The 21,621-nt window shown below is 37.7% G+C and overlaps 2 protein-coding genes across 3 annotated transcripts in view; one reads left to right on the top strand and one right to left on the bottom strand.

Annotated features, from left to right (window-relative positions):
* The window catches only part of flvcr2b (FLVCR heme transporter 2b), a 17,365-nt gene extending 13,802 nt beyond the window's left edge, over positions 1 to 3,563 (top strand). For both annotated transcript variants that reach the window (XM_053641371.1, XM_053641380.1), the window contains one exon: positions 594 to 3,563. In XM_053641371.1, coding sequence (XP_053497346.1) covers positions 594 to 653 — 60 coding nt within the window. In that variant the 3' untranslated portion in view covers positions 654 to 3,563. The remainder of the gene's footprint in view (positions 1 to 593) is intronic.
* A 2,839-nt stretch (positions 3,564 to 6,402) lies between these two features.
* Positions 6,403 to 13,102, bottom strand: bmf2 (BCL2 modifying factor 2). Its single transcript, XM_053641641.1, has 4 exons — positions 12,919 to 13,102; positions 10,607 to 10,852; positions 10,058 to 10,224; positions 6,403 to 8,063 (listed from the first exon to the last, which is right to left on the bottom strand). Exons 2-4 carry the CDS (start codon positions 10,836 to 10,838, stop codon positions 7,968 to 7,970), a joined length of 495 nt encoding a protein of 164 aa, XP_053497616.1. The 5' UTR covers positions 10,839 to 10,852; positions 12,919 to 13,102; the 3' UTR covers positions 6,403 to 7,967.
* Between the last annotated feature and the right edge of the window lie 8,519 nt (positions 13,103 to 21,621).

The following is a 21,621-nucleotide window of genomic DNA, read 5'->3' as shown; positions in this document are numbered from 1 at the left end:
GTACACTGACTGACCTGTATCCTTCAGCACTGCTGGATTCTGGATCCTGATTGGTCGGAAGGTGTTGATAAGTTTTACTAAAACACTTAGGGAGGTGCTGTTACAGGAGAATAATCCACGTTGGTGTGGAGACAGGAACAGAGGTTTATTTCATTCGGGTTTAAACCATCTTTGGACTGAGGAATATCTCCTGCTTGATGAAATCACTGCGTCAATCACATCATCGCTTAGCAACCAATCAAACAGCAGTGATGCTGCTGCTCAATTTCAATTAAACATCTCAAATGATTTATTTTATAAAAATGTTTTCTAAACCAAAAAAATAATAATAGTGGTCTGAAGAAAGTGTGCACAATGATGTGATGTTCTTCAACGTACTGAAGATCAGAAGATCATCAGAAGAGTTCTAGCCAGTCTCTCTCTCTCACACACACACACACACACACACACACACACACACACACACAGCAGTGTCCCAAACCACAAGCTACACACTACCTCTAAACGGGATAGAATGACATGTTAAAGTAAATGCGTTTCAGGTGAATAGAATGGAAATGTTTGATATGATACGAGTGTGTGTGCGTTTACAGGAAACGTCAGATGGATCACATGTGAATTCTACTGCTGTTGGACCTGCTACAAGAATGTAAACGCGCGCACACACACACACTTTAATGTTAATTTGTGTGTTCACACAATACGTGTATTTATTATCTAAATTATCATGTTTATATACAGTCGGGTTCAAAAGTCTGAGTCTACTGTGGGCGTGTCCCAAACCACATCCCCATTCTCTTTACAGTCCACATAAACATCTTTAATTCACTATGGGCGTGTCCCAAACCACACCTCCATTCTCTATACAGTCCACATAAATAACATCTTTAATTCACTATGGGCGTGTCCCAAACCACACCTCCATTCTCTATACAGTCCACATAAATAACATCTTTAATTCACTATGGGCGTGTCCCAAACCACATCCCCATTCTCTATATCGGTGGTTCTCAAACTGGGAGCCGCCAGATAGCGCCGGGGGGGGGCGAATAGAAATTCTAGAACAATTCATTTTCTTAATGTATGTCAGGATTGTCAACCTTTGAACTATGATTTACATAAAAATGAGAAATATTTATAAATGAAATCAATTATACACAGCACACTAAGACACACAGCAAACAGAGACATCCGTCGATACACTAGTGTACTGTTAGCCACACGCTGATAAAACTGAAGACTATTTAAAATGGATAAGATTTTAGATAGAGGACGTAGTCTCTTTACTGAGAAAGTTAATACAGGAGAGCCTAGCGTGAAAAAAAACAAACTGCCAAAATTTGACGACTCTAGGGGGCCACAAAGGGATGCACCCTACGTACACAAGGGGGGCCTCATGCTGAGAAAATTTGGGAACCACTGCTCTATATAGACCACATTAACACCATCATCAATCCACTGTGCGCGTGTCCCAAACCACACTATACACTATTTAGTCCATCTAAAAAGCATTTTTACACCACAGTTTCTCAGACTTTTGGATGTGAGAAATTGTACCTCTGTTTAACTTTGCACTGTTTTTTCATGTGCATCTCATTATTGTGGATTTTTTTAAAGATAAAATCTAACAAAAGTGAAAGAAAAGAGTTTAAAAACAGTTCAAGTGGACTTGTTACGCTGCGTGTCCACGTGAGGAGTCTGCAAAAGACAAGCTTTTAAATCATATATGTATATAAAATGTAATAAATTACACATTTTGAGATTCTTTTAACAGCTCGGTGAGCGAGATGTCCGAGTGCGTTAAACCCAAAATAAACTTTTAACCAAATTACTGTTAGTTCAACAGTAGTTTGTCAGTTAGATTTTTATTAATGTTACAAACGGCATCTCAGTGACTGTGTAATCTCTCAAAATCCAAACCAGAACCAACGTGAACTGTCCTCCAGCTGGAGTTCCGAGCTTCTGTCTGGTTCTGCCTTCACAGTCGAGCCAAAAAGTTCTTTAAAACTGAGATGTTAGTATTGAGTATTGAAATATTAACCTACGAAAACGATTACTAACGATATTTAAATAACCACGCCCACAAGCAGTGATTTTATCACGACGTTTCTTAAAAAATCCTGTCACATGTTTCACAGGATATAAAAACACTTATTTTAATGTTTATGAGATTATTACTGGAATGAGTCAGTATTAATTATATTCCGGCGTATTTATGTGACTTTGCTGGTACAGAAGCAAAGATAAACTGGAATTCTTGGGTTTAGAAGCCATAATTATTGATATGTAGATGTGATTAATGTTCGTGTCTATTATATCAGAGTTTTACAGCAATTTTAGAAACGACAACTGGAGCTTCAGGTTGAATTTTAACTTTGAATTGTGTTTTTATCACGCCCTCATCGACTCCCCGCTTATCCTCAACCGCCATCTTAATGACTGTTCCATTAGTTTATCTGCTCGATTTACTGGGAAGCTCCAGAAATATTGGCACTCTGTTTATTTATAATAAAAATTTATTAAAAAATAAAAATAAAAAAAAAACGTGCATCACTATATTCCTAAACATTCAAGGAACCTTAAAAAAAAAAAGGAAACTCAAAATGTGAATATGCTTCAGTTTGTTCATAAGAATCTCTAGGATTCACAATAATTTTAAGACAAATTTTCTTACAATAAATGTGAATTAGTTAAAGGATATTTATCTCATCTTTTCAGAATGATATTAAGCTTTAACAAACAAACAACAAATTAACACCTGACCTTTAAAAATGTCATGTTTTTGTTGTTTTGTGGTCAAGCTCGAGTGTGACTTCACTGTAGTGAAGGGCACATATCCAAATATGACTCGTTTTTAACTTTTTAACTTGTTTTTAAAATTGATATGAATCAGTTTGAATTGAAATATTTTAATATATGAGCTGATCAACTAATATCAGTCTTTATAACTGTATAAACATCATCAGGTGCCAAAACTCTGAGTGCCTTCAGGACCGGTTTTATTTCATCACGTATTTCATCTGATATTTACTGTAAACTCACTAAAGTAAGTCCCAAACGGTGCGTTCTGATTGGCTGGGAGCCGTAGGAGTCGAACAGGTTTTAGTAAACTCCGTGTTGGCGTCTGAATTTTGAAAGATTTGGATATTAATTAGAATTTCGTACAGTGATTTCTCACACAGTTGAAGGATTCGTGATGAAATAAAAGCAGCTCTTCATCGCGCACTCATTTTGTGTAACTTGGGCATTCAGGTCCTTTTTTTATGTTACTGAAATCTGAACCATTTTCAAAGTATTTGCTGTAAAATGATTTAAATAACTGGATTAATTGTGAATGCTTTTGTAACAAACAAACAAAAAAAAAAAAGATTATTCTCTGTAACTTTTATACTTGAAGATCTACCATGTGTAAAACAATGAAGTTTCAGTATGTGATTCAATAAATAGCTACTTTTAAAGAAATTATTTTTTATTAGAGAATTTTTTTTAAATTTGAGCAGAGAAAGAAAACATTTGTACTCATAAAAATTTCATACAGAATGAATAAAATGTTTGTAAAAGTGCACACTGCTCGCCGTTTTCTGGCTTTAGTTACAATTACAAACCAAACTCTGATTATTTGAACATGTTCAGCTGTTCTTCTGCAGGTTTTTTTTTTTTATACTTTATTACAATTTAATTACACATTTAAGATGAAAGGAAATGATACACATTAGCAAATAAAAATTTATCGTCAAAATAAATAAAGTTGAATATGAAATTTCTAGTAGCTAAAATATCTAACACGTCTGTATGTGTGTGTGTATATATATATATATATAAAATATCTAAAATGTTTCATTCTAAGATTTTTTTACGTTATAATAATTAATATTAAACTTATTTTCTATACTTTTTAACCTTATTTCAAGCTTGAAAATCAGTTGGCAGATCATTTTTGCTTATCATACATTTTCTAGAAAGAAATACAATTTTCAGCCAGTAGAATAACAATTTCATACTTCAAGTTTGTTTTGCAGGTAACATTTCAAATTATATTTATTTTAGATGTTTTATCATGTATATACTCACTTAATATTTTTTGCAGTGCAGTATCAATGCATTTACCAACTAGATCTAGATTTTTATATATATTACCATTGAAATTTACCATTTTTTCAGTAGCGTAAAGGTATTTGTACTCAAACATTTCATTAGATTTGTTGGTTTGTCGTTACTTTTCATTGTTGACAGGATTGTTATTTATTTATTTATTTACTACTATTACTTTAGTGGTAGTACTAGCAGTGTTACTGATAGCAGGATGTTACAAGAAAATAACACAAAGGAAGCTACAAATTTTAAAAACTTAAAACATTTTGTTCAGAGATGTAAAGTCAAAACACAAACATTTTTTCATTTACATCTTTAATGAGTTTTATAGAAAAAAAAGATTTAACAGCATTTGTGATATGATAAGCATTTAATCTATAAAAAAAAAGCACATCTTATCCACATATAAATAACCATAAGAACTGTATAATAATTTGTTCTACGAACATAATTTAAAAAAAAAAAAAAAAAACATTGTTGTGTAACATCAAATGAACACATTTTAAGAAGAAAATAAAAACAGGCTTTATACAACACTGAAATTATTTAAAAGAGTGCACTTGAAAGGGCATTAAAATGTAAAAATACAGCCATATTTTCAAGCAAAATGTTAAATTCCTGCCAGGGAGTGAAACTAAACACTTTCCCAAATCCTCTGCCGTAAAATAGTGAAAACGTGTCGAGCTCTAATTCCGTAATCTGTACGTTTTTAGTTTAGTTTTTTATAATTGTTGCTTTTCGCGTGCTCATAATCACTCGTGTTATTGGACCGAGGAAATATTGTCCGCATTGACGCTAGAAATAGTCCCTAGTTAGGGAACATGAAGAGTGGCCTGCGTAAGTCTTTAATAAAGGAAGGCAATCACATAAATCACAGAAGAAAAGATTGATATTACGAAAGTATCGTAAACTGGGAGAGAATGTTAGGCAAGTATAGAGATATAAAAATATAATAAATATTGACACGTCCAGTGTAGAGTTAAAAAATTCACATCTGTCATGATTGTAATAGTTTTTTTTTTGTGTTGGTTTGTTTCACAGCAGTGCGATTGATCACGCGCTCGTATTTAAAGCCGACATCAGCGATTGTTTCTCGTTTTTCTGTAGCTTTACTCTGAATATATGAAGGTTAGCGACGGAGCTGGTGTGTGTTCGGCCCTAAGGCACGTTTAGGATTCTGATTGTCTGATAAAATCACGATTTATACGTGAAACAAAGTAGAAGATACAAACGGCAGCAATGCAGTGTAACAGCGCGTAGAAAAGACTGAAGAGTACTGTAGAGGAAAGAAATCAGCGTGTTCACTATCTAGAAACGGTTATACATCGGTTATGAGTTTATTCAGAAAGATTTCGGCTCCACACTTGGACCTCGGTGTTATAATATATAATATAAAATAAATTAAAGTTTTGATAACTAAAATATAAAAACAGTTTGTGGCGGTGAACTTGTTCGAGGAAGAAGGCGAAACACAGAAACTCGTCCGATCTATCGCGATAATCGCTTCCATTAGAAGTCACGGTTCACGATATCTTCACAATATTACAGGATTTTATTTTTATAAAGATGTGACATGCTTGTGATCCCGCCTTCATATTTAGCCGGTATAAAGTAACGTCATGTGACTAAAGTTGTGCGTATTCTACAGTTGTACAGCGTGTAATGTCGTGATGAATATCGTGATATATCGTAAATCGTATAGAAATATATTATCAAATCAATCAAAATTTAGCTCGATTCATGTCATATCGCTCTTAAATAAAGCATTTAGAGATTTAATAAAGGCAATTTTTCTTCTTGTTTTCTTTTACATTTATCAGAATTATGAATAAATCGATAAACCGTTCATATTCGTGCGAACATGAATTCATATTCCTTTTATTTTACAAACTCACAACAAAAATAAATAAATACTATTCATTATTATTATTATTATTATTATTATTATTATTATTATTATTATTTACCAACTCCATTTATACCAACACGCATAATTTAGAATAAAAATTAAACTGTTCTTTAAAAAAAAAAAAAAACTCTTATGGGGGGGAGGGGGAGTTTCGGTCACAACTGGCCGTTTATTTTAGTCACGATTATTAAAAATAAATAAATAAATAAACATATCGGCCCTTATTGTTCAAACGTAAAATAAAAACCGAGTGTAAGTGTCGGCCTGTAAATGTTTTATTACTTAAATAACACGTTATTTAGCCAAACTAGAAGTGTTGAACTATTACTAGATTAGATTATAATTATCTAGATTAGATTAAACTAAATACAGCTCACAGTGTTTTATGGACTCTGATGAGGGACTTTAAGGTTATTTATTTATTTTATTTTCATATAATTTACAAATAATTATAAGAAGACATCTATGTTCTCAGCTTTGATGAAAAAGGGCCTTTATAAGGTTTTGGGAAGAGCAATAAAAAAAAAAAAATGCACCATAATTCATTCATTAATGGCTTCAGAGAAAACTTTACGTAAATTAGTGCATTTTCTCTTATTTATTCTCCCATATTTTACATTTCATTAGATTATTTCTTTTAAATCTTTCAATTAAAAAAAAAAAAAAAACTAAACCAACTGACAGTTTTTTTACAACCCGTTTAACAGCAGTGGAGTTTTTATACATAAACGCAGCTCTTCAAACTTTAACCAAGTTTCTCATCAGAACTGCAGGATTGTACATCAGAGGAAATATTCAAAATCCGATTTTAAGCTCATTTCCGATTGTTGATTGGACATGCGACAGTATTACTTTTACGGCGCTGAATTAGTTCCAAATTTGGAATCATTTTATAATAATGATTTACAGTCCGGATTTCAAATCTGAGTTTCTGAAAAAAGCGAATTTGTGCTTCATACAAAAATTCTGTAGTTACATTTTTTTATAACAACATTTATTATTCTAAAAAAGTGATGAAGTAAAAACGTTTTGGAGGTAAAATTATACTTGTAAACCTGACAGTAAACATATTCACAAATTTGTAATGTCCTTAAATTTCTGATTTCAATTTTATGAACTTGGGGCCTAGTTAAAAACTCACAGGTTTAAGTTTTTTTGTAATTAAAAATGGACAGAATTTCTGATATTTCACAAAGAAAATTTCAGTAAGCGATAAAAGTCGCGGTTAAAAAATCATCCAGCTCAGACTGAGAAAAAGTTCCGAGACAAAACGTCTCGGTAAAGCGAGTATAAAATCTTGAGAATAATTACGATAGTGAAAATGTCTCTCAGCCCTGAGGATCTTAAAGGCTCAGATGTTAAAAATTGATTTTAAGGCGATAGACGTGCATTGATGATGTTTTCATTCCAAAGAGACTTTTGTTTTTTGTTCAAAAAAATGAACTGTTCAATAAAACTTGTGCTGAAAAGCTGTCTCAAAGACGGTAAAAAAGTTGTTGTTTTTAAAAAACAAACAAAAAAAAACAACCAGTAAGAAGTTTTTAAAAAATAAAAAAATTTAAAAAAAGGTTTGTCGTTGAGTTTTTTGAGGCTGTTCCTTCATATTTTCTAAATTTCTGGAACTTTCCTGAAGTCCTTCGATCTCTGAAGCATTTTTTGTTTTGTTTTTTTGCTTCTTAACTCAATCCACTGTAAGGCATTCGCAGACTAATAAGCAAAATTAAAATAAGCTACTAAAAAAAAAAACAACAACAAAACAAAAAAAAAACAACATAAAACTAGCTCCATTTTAAAGATGGCTTCTTTGTGAGTAGTAGCGGGGACACCGTCTCCGTCCAGCGGCGACTCGCACTCGTTCTCACGTCCTGTCCGTTTTCCAAGTTCACTTCAAAAGGCCTGTTTATGGGAACCCAAGGGCAGACACTAGGACCCAGAGGAGGAGGATTCAAAGCTGACTTTGACTTCCTCAGTGTCCGATGAACTCCCTCGGAAACAGGAAGTCGAAAAGCGTCGTTGCTAAATGCCACCAAATCGCCTGCCGGTTCCTCCGATACTGCAGGAACTGCAGAGAAAAGAAAACGGACGGAAATAAAACCTAATGTAGTCTCTATTTTCAATAAAAATGACCGTGACATCATCAGTAGCATCCACACAGAATTAATGCTTTTTTTTTTTTCTCGTGACGTTATTCGACTATTCATTAAGCGTTAATAATCAAAGATTTGCATTTTAGAACGACTCAATAAATGAGTATAAATTAATAAGACAGTATTAACTCGGCAGTACTCGTGCGTTAATTAAAATACGGAACTGATTTATGACACTCTGAGGAACCACCACTAGATCGTGCTGCTGCTCTTCTTTTCCGTTTTTGTCCAATCGGGTGCGGGGTCATCAAGGGTTTTGTTTTTTGTTTTTTTTAAGAGTAGCGTTTAGTGGAGCATTGTGTTCCGGGCGGAGGGGAGGGGCCAAGCGTTGCAGTGTGTTGCATAAGCCGTGTCACATGAACACACACACACACACACACACACACACACACACACACACACACACACACACACACACAGCTTTCACGCAACAACCTAACCCTGTGTCTGATTTGATATGATCACTGATATGATTTTTACACCACTAGAAATTATTTCAATGTTTTATGTAACTCTAAACTATATTTATAACTAAATAATAATAATTATAATCAACATTTTACTTTGATCTTCAGAGGAACTTCCTGGTCACGTGCACACCGTTACGTGAGCCTATAGCACTCGGCCTACAGCGGTCACGTTACTGGTGATGTCATGGGTGACTCATGGTTCTAAATTTAGTCTGCAGTATAAAACACACACTCGCTCACACGCACTCATACTACACACACACACACACACTGTCTGTCTCTCTCTCTCTCTCTCTCTCTCTCGCTTCACATCTTCAGTGTGTTTCCAGCAACATGCTGTGTTAGCGTGAGACTAATATTATTATTATTATTATTATTATTATTATTATTATTAAGTGCGAATTAGACTTTAAAAGAAAGTATCATTCTTTTAGTTCGGAGAAAGAAAAAAACCTGTCGAAGTGTATTGAAATGAAAACGCTCATTCGGTTGGTACAGGACTGTTTGTTTGTTTAAAAAAAAAAATCAGATATGAAATGTTAGAAAATGTTAAAAAGCTCACCAACGAACATGGCGAACATTTCGTTATGACATTAAACACCCAGATACATCACTCGGTCACAGAGAGTAACCCTTCATTTATTGTACGGTTGTGTTTTGTACGGGGAAAAAAAACTGACATCGCGAACACGAAATAACGTTTGAGTGGTACAGATGTCAGACATCATATTAAAGTGCTCGTGAAACGTTCATGAAATTCAAACGTATCATTTTCGCAGGGTGACGTGTTTCAGAGTCCGTACAGGATTCCGTGGAGGTTTTTTTTGGGATCGTTTCGGCCAAAAACGGACGATTTTGCTGCGGCATTTTTTTTTTTTTTGCAGAACACTCCTCGAATCGGCGAAATCACAATCTTTCGCAGTGATGTTTGTTGGTAAACGAGACCTTTTAGCTGTACTCGTGTTCGACACACGTGAATCGAAGAGGGCTTCGGCTGAATATGTGTTGCGATGACGTGACACGACGCGTCTCGGCCCGAATCCGCGGTAATTGTGACAAATTGCAAACTCTTCCGAATCTCGCAGCGTTCGCTTGATTTTGCGTTCATTTCTGCAATCGCAAAATCCTCAGATCCAGACTGGTTTGAGTGGGCGGGGCTTTGTTTTGATCATGTGGGATTTGATTGGATGGTGAAACGTGGGCGTCGAGTCAGGAACGGCGGCTTAAACAGCGAGCAAAGGTTTGAGCGCGTAACTCCATCGTGTGCCGACTCCATCGACTCTGCTGTCAGAAACGAGAGGCGGGAAAATGCCGCTGCACTTTCACGGACGATTACGAACATTAAGGACTGCGTTCGTTGAAGTGGATGCAAACTAATCATTTAAATTAAAAAAATGTAAAAGCTTTCAGGTTGTCTTTAACCTCTGTGCATTTCTCACCAGCTGCATGTGCTCCTGCTGAAAATCATCTCCGATCTCACGCAGCCTCCGTCCGATCTGCACTTCCACGTTCGTCCTATCGTCTTCCCTCTCTTCCCCTTTCCCTTCATCCTGCGGTTCTTCTTCTCCCGATTCCTCTGACGCAGACGGGACGCGGAAGATTAAATCTGCACACGAGGTGAAATCATCAGTAACGTGTTTATCGTACGTATGCAGACGGCATCACAACAAAGTGCACATTCTGACGTGTTCTACTCTCCACGGCTGCGTCCCAAATGACACGCTATCCCACTAAACAGCGTGTAACAATAGTGCTTTTTTTATTTACTTATTTTCTTGCCGAGTAAAAGATTTTAAAAGGGTCGGCGCGTAGGTTAACTCCGATCAGCCAATCACAAACCAGTAATCTTTCTTTTCACTTCTACAGCTAATAGCACAAATTACTGGTTTAAACAGCTAAGCTGATCAGCTAGCTACTCGCAACACCACGCTAACGTTAGCTGGTTCACTAGTTTGCTTCGATAATGTCAGCATACTGTGCGTGCTTACTGTGAAGAAGCGCTTGCGAATCATCTGCGGATCCCGACGGTGTAGACAGGAACCCCAAACCCACGGCTCCGTGGAGGGAACGGTGGAGCGGACTGACTGCGTTTGGGACGGAGCCCGAGTTCCGGAAGCGTGGCGTCGTCTGAATCAGCGGCATGTTCCCTCGTCTGGTGTCTGCGATCTCGGTCTGATTGGATGTAATCTGTAAAGGGGTATCCTCCTCGTCATCCTCCATCAGCGGAAATCACCCTGAACGAGGGAAAAAATAAACGGAGATCTGCGTTAAACACGCCAATGATGTTATAAAACATGTACCGTGCCTCCAAAATTACTGGCACGCTTGATAAAAATGAGCAAAGATTATTGTACAAAAGAAACATTACACACGATAATTCAGAATATTTGTTATAACTGAATAATATCACGTTTATTTATTTATTTTTGCTCATTTTCATGAGGGGTGCCATGACGAAAACTCAATACAGATAATGTTTTACCCTAAAAGTACATTTTGTAGTAAACGTGCTAAACTGGTGGCATCTGGGTACGACTGTCCCCTCAGGGTAGTATGCTGACGCGCCGTTCCTGTTGCGTCCTGCTGTACCTGAACATATCTTTACATTTCTAGCAATAAAATCATAACGACGTACAGGTCATTCAGGTCAAACTGACCCCAGCATCATCTCTGCATATGATGATGGACTTGCTAGCGTTGCTCTGACATCAGCGAAACTGCAGAGGCATCACAGTCAAATGAGGGAAAGTTCCAGCGCTTCCCAGGGAAACAAAGCAGCCGATTCAAATCCACACTGTTCACACCAGTCTGGACCCAGCGACAGAAACAGAAAGAGGACTTTCTCTGATCCTTATCGCGAGTTATTGTTTTCTGTCGCTTGTTACTTAATACAAAAAGATCATGCTAATGAGTATGCTAATTGTCCATTTGTGAATTTGATGATCAACGGTAAGGACCGGTGCTAATGAGGTATCGTGAAATAATGGCGTGAATAAAATAATAAACAAAGTGTGGGTTATATTCACGTGGTTAAATATTACCATGAGAACACTTCTGGCCGTTTATTTTTTTCTTCCTGTTACTGTAGTATTCAGATCCATAAGGAACAACTCAACATCTACAAACATGACAACAAATAATTCAACACAAAACACCTCAACACCGACAAACTCGGCATCGAACATCTCAAAACCAACAAACTCAGCATCGAATATCTCAACACCAACAAACATCTCAACACCAACAAACTCGGCACTGAACACCTCAACACCAACAAACATCTCAACACCAACAAACTCGGCATCGAACATCTCGACACCAACAAACTCCTCAACACCGAACACGTCAACACTGCACAGCCCGATACCAAATACTGCTAAACTCCACGCTGAACATCTAAACTCTCAACAATACAACAATGAACACTGCAGCACACACATGTAATGAGGTCCACCAGTGTTTCCCTACTCTAACACACCTGTCTAAACATGCATTATTACACACCAACACTCTTAATGAATCCAACACACACACACAGAAACAAATACACCCACAAAATACACCAACACTTCCTAACACACTAACATCAGTTCCTAAACACACTGTCATTTTCATCTCATTACTTTTCATCTCATCTCATTACATCAGGAAAACACTAACACACATTAACTCCACTGTTCCTAAACACACTCTGTAAAACACACACACACACACACACACACACACACACACTCACTGTAACACACTGTGCAGCTTAGGCAGGTGTGTGTTAGAGCAGGGAACTCACCAAACTGTACAAACTCCACATGACACCGGCTCGAACTCAACACCACTGTCAGATTATCTCACCTGACCTTCATCTTAATCTCTAGATCAGACTGTAGATCTGACTGCTGTGTCTCTGCAGCATGACGTTATTTATTTACTCAAAAAAAAATGGCCGCACTTCCACATCCAACACAACCTATTATTATTATTATCATCATCATTATTATTATTATTATTATTATTATTATTAGTCGTCAATTATCGTTTGCATCATCAAAAAGCGCCCCATCGCCTGACGTCATTATTATTATTATTATTATTATTATTATTATTATTATTATTATTATTATAATAACGCGTATTGACGCACTGCATGTTGCTTTATTTGCACTACTTAACATCATCATCTTTTCAAAAAGTTCCGTCAATATTTAACCTCAATCAACATGATCATGTGACTCATCGATCTGACAGGTTCTGATGTAAACAAGTTAAAAATCTGTCCACACAACAGGACAGAACTCGGACTTACCGCCACTTTTTTCTTGTCTTTTCTATTGTATGTTATTAAATGTGTCTAGGTGGATAAAGGCAGAGCTGATATGTCCAGTTTGAAGTGTAAATCCGAGTGCACTTCACGCTCAGACCTCCTCTTCTTCTCCTCCTCTTGTCCTCCTTCTTCTTCTTCTCCTCCTCGCCGATGTTCAACCTGTTTGTAAAGAAGCGCTTTTAAAACAAGCTCGTGTTTTGCCTGGACACGAGTTCGGTCGAAGCCACGCCCACTTTTACACGTCACACAGAATGCTCATATATTTTAAAGGAGCTGCTCTGTTTTGTTTGTTTGTTTGTTGTTGTTGTTGTTTTTTGTTTTGCTTTTTTGTTTTTTGCCCGGACACAAGATCACGTCTATTTTCACGCTATGCTAAACACGCTGCTCATAGCTTTCCTACTTCCGGGTCAGAAGTGACACGTGGTTATGAACATGAGTGTGGACTGAAGTACTGCATTCAGCACTTAATGAGTACACAGCGCTTAATGAGAACTAATATAGAAATATTCTTGCATTATTGTAATGGTATTTTCATTATTATAAGCTGCTGTTCATACTTACCACGTGACTGAGGAAGGAAACTACTTTTCTTTACAGAAACATGACATGTTGCGTTCTTCTGACAGCGCTGAAACCTTTATTTCTTCTTTTTCCTTAGTTTCGTTCCTTTCAGTACTTTAATGATGAATTAATGACGAGGTGATTGAGGCAAATCTATTGCTATTACAACCTCAATGTTTCCAAATGTCGTAGAACATCCATGAGACAAGTTAGTTCCTGTTCTCACTTATGTTATAGCAGCTATAAACCGTCGTTCTTTCACCAGCCCTCTCTTTATTCTCTCTCTCTATTGCAGTTATTAAGACATCTCATAATGTTATTCAGAAACAAAAAAGCCTAAACTCCTCTGTCCTGAAGATGTCGGAAAACATAAAAGTTACAGTTTTTATCTCTGACACTGGAGACTCCTTCCATAAACATTACATAAATGTCTGCTTACAGAAAACGTCACCATACCTGTGAATGCGGAGCAAACGTCATACCTGTGAATGACCTGATACTATACAAACAATAACGTATTGGAATGAGCGCATTTGCAGCTGTATTACTGTCAGAGCTGCTGTTATAGAAAATTAATCAACACCTGGCGACCAATCAGAATTCAGAATTCAACAGCGCTGTGTATTATTACTTATTTAAAGTAATTTTGAAGGCCTAAATATAAAATCAACACCCTGACTCTAGGTATAGGTCAATAATTAGCATGAATGATGAATTGAATGATGTGATTTAAATGAAGAAGAATGTGAAATTTCAAGGGCTGGTGTCTGACACTGCAGGTATATGTGCTATATTGACCCGACCGTGGTTTTCTAAGACTGTGCAGTGGTTTGGGCTTTAAGATCTACAGTGTTCAATTATTTAAATTTAATTTCCTGCTTAATTCAGCCAGTGAAATGCTGTGTCGCTGCAAAAAAATCGAGCTCCTACAGTGAGGTAAAAAAGTATTTGATCCCCTGCTGATTTTGTACGTTTGCCCACTGACAAAGAAATGATCATTCTATAATTTTAATGGTAGATTTATTTGAACAGTGAGAGACAGAATAACAACAAGAAAATCCAGAAAAACGCATGTCAAAAATGTTATAAATTGATTTGCATTTTAATGAGGGAAATATGTTTTGACCCCTCTGCAAAACATGACTTAGTACTTGGTGGCAAAACCCATGTTGGCAATCACAAAGTTCAGACGTTTCTTGTAGTTGGCCACCAGGTTTGCACACATCTCAGGAGGGATTTTGTCCCACTCCTCTTTGCAGATCTTCTCCAAGTCATTAAGGTTTCGAGGCTGACGTTTGGCAACTCAAACCTTCAGCTCCCTCCACAGATTTTCTATGGGATTAAGGTCTGGAGACTGGCTAGGCCACTCCAGGACCTTAATGTGCTTCTTCTTGAGCCACTCCTTTGTTGCCTTGGCCGTGTGTATTGGGTCATTGTCATGCTGGAATACCCATCCACGACCCATTTTCAATGCCCTGGCTGAGGGAAGGAGGTTCTCACCCAAGATTTGACGGTACATGGCCTCGTCCATCGTCCCTTTGATGCGGTGGAGTTGTCCTGTCCCCTTAGCAGAAAAACACCCCCAAAGCATAATGTTTCCACCTCCATGTTTGACGGTGGGGATGGTGTTCTTGGGGTCATAGGCAGCATTCCTCCTCCTCCAAACACGGCGAGTTTAGTTGATGCCAAAGAGCTCCATTTTGGTCTCATCTGACCACAACACTTTCACCCAGTTGTCCTCTGAATCATTCAGATGTTCACTGGCAAACTTCAGACGGGCATGTATATGTGCTTTCTTGAGCAGGGGGACCTTGCGGGCGCTGCAGGATTTCAGTCCTTCACGGCGTAGTGTGTTACCAATTGTTTTCTTGGTGACTATGGTCCTAGCTGCCTTGAGATCATTGACAAGATCCTCCCGTGTAGTTCTGGGCTGATTCCTCACTGTTCTCATGATCGTTGCAACTCCACGAGGTGAGATCTTGCATGGAGCCCCAGGCCGAGGGAGATTGACAGTTCTTTTGTGTTTCTTCCATTTGCGAATAATCGCACCAACTGTTGTCACCTTCTCACCAAGCTGCTTGGCAATGGTCTTGTAGCCTATTCCAGACTTGTGTAGGTCTACAATCTTGTCCCTGACATCCTTGGAGAGCTCTTTGGTCTTGGCCATGGTGGAGAGTTTGGAGTCTGATTGATTGATTGCTTCTGTGGACAGGTGTCTTTTATACAGGTAACAAGCTGAGATTAGGAGCACTCCCTTTAAGAGCGTGCTCCTAATCTCAGCTCGTTACCTGTATAAAAGACACCTGGGAGCCAGAATCTTTCTGATTGAGAGGGGGTCAAATACTTATTTCCCTCATTAAAATGCAAATCAATTTATAACATTTCTGACATGCGTTTTTCTGGATTTTCTTGTTGTTATTCTGTCTCTCACTGTTCAAATAAATCTACCATTAAAATTATAGACTGATCATTTCTTTGTCAGTGGGCAAACGTACAAAATCAGCAGGGGATCCAATACTTTTTTCCTTCACTGTAGCTAAGGGTTAGCTGTCAACATCTGTGAGTATTTGATTCACTTTGTTTTATTTGGACTCACTTTTTCATTTGAGATGGATTCCTCTGGCAGATGCGTTCATTCAAACAGACATACAGTACAACTCAAAGCACAACAGTTAGATATGTTTCGTTCTCAAATGATTCAGCATTTCTGAACGAATCACTGAAGTGAATTAATTATTCTGTCACTGCCGTTGCATTCCTTTCATTCACTCATTACCCCCAAGACTGACAACAAATCAACAAATGGCCTCGATATATGATGATCAAACATAGTTTACATAGGTTTATACTGTAACCTGTCACATGTGTGTCGACTCTGAATCAGTGAATCCTTTTGGTCTTAACCCAGGATTTGCTCCTTTCTCTCTCCTCTTGTTTGTTTCAGTCCGTGCTGTACTTGTCTCTGTCGGGGTGGGAATGAAAGCAATTCTTTTTATTAAGATGGAGATCCAAGAATATTATAAAATAATACAAAATAGCAACAATAATTAGCTATTTTGTTGTCTCTTTGTTGCCTGCCTAAAATGTGGTTGTACGGCACAACTGAATGAATCAATGAACAAACATCTAAATTACTCATTTAAATGAACAAATTTAAATATCTCATGATAAACACTTGATTTTATTGCCCCAATGGTAAGCTAGGTCCACTGTCTATAAATTAGCTAGATAACATTCTATTTATTGCAATTTTGTGTGTAAAACCAAAAATGATGCTCTCAGACCCTATTCGTGTTCTTTTCCCTTCAGACAGTCCGTACAGGATTTCGTGGAGTTTTTTTGTGTTTGTTGTGACCAAAAATACTTGATTTTGTACCGGATTGTTTCAAAATATGCAATACAATAGGCAGTTTGTTGTGCTTTTCTATGGGAAAACTAATTGAATTAACGAAATTGGAAAAACCGCAATCACACGGAATAGTTTTGCACGGTCTTTCTCAGTGATGTTCGTCAGTAAATTAGACTTTTTAGCTGTAGTCATGTCCGACGCATGTGAATCGAAGAGGACTTTAGCTGAATGCATGTTGTGATGACGTCACATGACGTGTCTTGGCCCAAATCTGCTGTAATTTTGAAAAATTTCAAGCTGCTCCAAATATCGCGGCGTTTGCGTGATTTTGCATTAATTTCTGCGATCGCAAAAAATGCAAAATCCTGGAGGGACTGTTCAGAAATTCACTAAACAATAAGAAGTATGAGCCCTAGCAAAGTGACCAGGTTGCTCATACTGTACATAGGCTATATGTAGCCCGTAGCAAGTGCACCATAAAGGAAAAACAGCATCATTCAAACACACACACACACACACACACACATCTATATATTCAGGGGGAAAACGCAGCTGAAATCATTTCCACACATCACAGCCAAATCCTCTGTGGAAATCAGCTCTCTGCCAGTGCATTTCCTCACATTTGAATGGCTTTTAATTGTAATTACGACACATTTTGACACAACGTGTAAATCCAAATGTGATTTTGTCGCAGGAATAAAGAAACGCTGGCACGGTCGCTCTGTAATCCTCATCATCATTGCTGAGTAAAGCGACCATGAAGAAATGGAAACAAACAGCACTCTGTTCTTCTTTCTTTTTTTATTTTGACACACTTTTCCCTTTAGGACAAAAACACACGGCGTTCATCAGTTTATATCAGGACTGGGGCTTAAGTACATTCCTAAAGATGAATTGTTGGTTATAGATACAAATTCCTGAACATGGCAATGAATTTAACAAACCATTTGCTTGGTTCTTTTTTTGGAGAATTGGTCCATCTGAGGATTCTCACACACTCTGTACTTCTTTGTGGACACATTTCTCTCATCTTTCCAGCACCTTTTCTGATGACATCACTTTTTCTGATGGCCAGCATTCCTATACTCTCCACGTCGAGCTTGTAGTTTCTGATGTCCAAGGTCAGACCAGATTAAACTAGCGGGATTATGTAATTAGATTTTCAGCTGCTTTAGGTTGTGTAGTTGTAGGTAAAATGTACTTCTTCTCTGGAGGCTTGATATTACGCACCATTTACCTGAAAACCTTCCAACTCTTTTTCCGATGACATCATCCTGTCTGAAGGCCAGTGTTCCTCAGGATTGTGGCTGCTAATGAACAATGTCAGGCCAGATAAATATACAAGATTTCCATGCATATTTATAGATTGTGTAGGCATAGTTCTAGTGCGCTTATGAGCATATGCAACATAGATTTCAATCATTAGCATGTCAGGCTACATTTGAAATGATAGAGGTGTAGGTGATGATCTACAACCTGCATGTAAGTTAACTAGCCAACACGAGGAGGAAAAGGATGCAGGCCACAACTGTCAGTCTGAATCAAAGTGCGGTGTTGTGATGATTTCAGCACAGAGCACACACACAGAGAGACAGAGACAAGGGCTGAAGTAAGAGGATAGATTGAAATAGACTTGGTAGTGACTCTGTTTCTAGGGTAAATGAGGATGAGTATGAACAAGGGGTGAGACAGGAGGCAAAAGCAAACTCTGGCGCTGGTTCCATGGCAACAGCCTCATCATTGGCTCCTGAAAGGAAGTGGAAAAAAAAGAAGGACAACAAAACAAGCAGCCCAGGAGATGCCACCTCCCCACCACCACCACAACACACTGTGGGTTGCATCAGAAATATCGAACAAGAGCCAAGTACACACACACACACACACACACACACACACACACACACACAACTATCATCATCATCATCATCCACTTCACTCCTCTTTCCCCTTTTTCTCACAGCTCTCTCTCTCTCTCTCTCTCTCTCTCTCTCTCTTGCTTTCTGTGTGGGCTATTATTAATATATCATTTATAGCATTAACAGGTTTTTATTGTTTATTTCATTAATATCATTATTAAAATTGATACGTGGTGATTTTTATTCAGCATTTTAAAGGACGTCATGACAACAAACCGCAACTTTCCCACCGTTATGAACAAAAATTAAACAAAAAAAAATCTCGGTATCTAAACCTGCCTAGATACCACTCCTACTTCCTACTTCCGCCTCGCTCTGATTGGTCCAGCACCTTAGCAACGGCGTGTGCTTACTCAGCCAATGAAGCGCGACGCATTCGTCACTCTTGACCAATCACGGCCGGCTCAGTCCGAACGAGGCAGAAAACAGTGACCCGGTAACTCACGAGCGTGTTCTGATTGGACTAAGACCCGTGCTCGCTTCTAATTGGCCACTCATTACTATCTCCTGGTCATTCATATATTTTGCCGCTCTTCTCTCTGAGGAGAAACGCGGTTTAGCTAGAGTAAAAAACATGTAGTTCAAATAATAAAGCACATTTTTCATCAGTAACAGATAGCAAAACTACTGATCACCTTAAAGCAGTACATCAACGTGTTAATTTATGTATTGACAAGTACACTAATAACTAACTCACTAACACTGTACACAGATTATGGCCTTATTTTTCCCCTCATGTACCAGCTTATGGTGCAGTTCTACAGTCCCCTCCAAAACTATTGGAACACAAGGCCAGATTATTTGTTTGTGCTGTACACCAAAGACATTTGGGTTTGAGATCAAAAGATGGAGATGAGACGAGAGTTTGGGATTTCAGCTTTTATTTTCTAGCCGTGTTAAACAACATAAAGCATAGAACCTTTTGTATCAGACCACTCTAATTTTTAGGTGAGCAAAAGTATAGGAACAGATAAGTCTTGAAGTAAATTAAAGTAAATAACACTTAATATTTGGTTGTATATCCTTTGGTTGCAATAACTGCATCAAGCCTGCGACTCACTGCCGTCACAAGTTGGTTTATTGTTTTGTGATGCTTTCTTGTCTTTTACCGCAGCCTCTTTTGGGGGTTTCTCCCTGAAATGCTGCTCAAATGGGTGAAGGTCTGGTGATTGACTCGATCAGTCTAAAACCTTCCACTTTTCCCTCCTGTTGAAGTCCTGTATTGAGGTGGAAGTGTGTTTTGGATCGTTGTCTTGCTGCATGATGAAGTTCCTCCTGATTAATTTGGATGCATGTCTCTGTAAATTGGCGACAAAATGTTCCTGTAAACTTCTGAAATCATTCTGCTGCTACCATCATGAGTTCATCATCAATAAAGATTAGTGAGAATGTTCCAGAAGCAGCCATGCAAGCCCAAGCCATGACACTACCTCCACCATGTTTCACAAATGAACTTGTATGTTTTGGATCATGAGCAGATCCTTTCTTTCTCCACACTTTGGATTTTCCATCACTTTGGTAGAGGTTAATATTGGTTCCAGAACTTTTGTGAATCATCTCTGTATTTCTTTGTGAATTCCAACCTGGCTTTCTGATTCTTACTGCTGATGAGTGGTTTGCATCTTGTGGTATTGACTCTATATTTCTGCTCTCGAAGTCTTCTTCGAACGGTGGATTGTAGTACTTTCATCCCTGCCCTATGAAGGATGTTGGTGATGTCACTGACTGTTGTTTTGGAGTTTTCTTCACAGATGACAGTTTCTGTCATCAACTGCTTTCCTCTTTTCCTTGGCTGGCCTGTTCCATATCTGGTTGTCAGTATACCAGTGGTTTCTTTCTTTTTCAGGACATTCTAAATAAACTTATTGTATTTGGCTATACCCAATGCTTGTGCAATGGCTTTTTATAGATTTTCCCTCTTCACTCAGCTTCAAATTGTCTTCCTTTTCTCCCATAGATAGCTCTCTGGACTTCATGTTGGTTTATCCTTTTTAACAATAAATGCCATCTTGACAGGTGAAACCTACGGCTCAGTCCAAGAGTAGACATTCAGAGCTATTAATTATTTAAACAATAAATTTAACAGGGCACACCTGGGCAGCAAGAACCACCTATCAGTCACATGTTCTAACATTTTTGATCACTTGAAAGAATGGGTGGATTCAAACAAAAGGTGTCATGTTCTAAGTTGTTTAACACGTCTAGATGAAATATGAGGAAATGAAAGCTGAAATTCTGATCTATCGTCTAATATTCATCTTTTGATCTCAAACTCAAATGCCTTGGCCTTGCTGTTCCAATACTTTCAGCGGGGACTGTACAGTTATTATACATGTAATAAACATTATTATCATTATTATTGTTAATTCAAATATCAAATAGTTGCCTTATGAATCAAAATCATATCATATTGTCTGGAAGCCTACTTTATGTGAAATCTTCAAAACACATTTTGTTAGCAGCTGGTCTGCCCATCCCTACGTCCTATATGGGCTTTTTCACCACTTGTAGCAGATCTCAAGTGATATGCTGCATCCATAAATAAACTTTTTAATGTTGTAATTTTAGATGATGAATAACAAAAGTAATTTAGAGTTGACAGTTGTGTCTACAAAGTCACAAATAGCTTGTGAAAAAGTGTGTATTGTCAGGAACCATTGTTAGTTAGCTAGCAATAGCCCATCACATCACATGCATATATACATATATATATAAATCACACTCTGTGCAATTCCTGATATCAGTATATCACACCATTAATGATTAATGACTGATTCTGATTGTGTACTGTAATTAAGATATCACACTCCTGATTGATGTAATCCCCCAAACCCACACCCACACACAAACACATTC

Source organism: Ictalurus furcatus, chromosome 2 (assembly GCF_023375685.1).
Source record: "Ictalurus furcatus strain D&B chromosome 2, Billie_1.0, whole genome shotgun sequence".
Lineage (NCBI taxonomy): Eukaryota > Metazoa > Chordata > Actinopteri > Siluriformes > Ictaluridae > Ictalurus > Ictalurus furcatus.
This window is presented reverse-complemented; position numbering and strand designations above follow the sequence as displayed.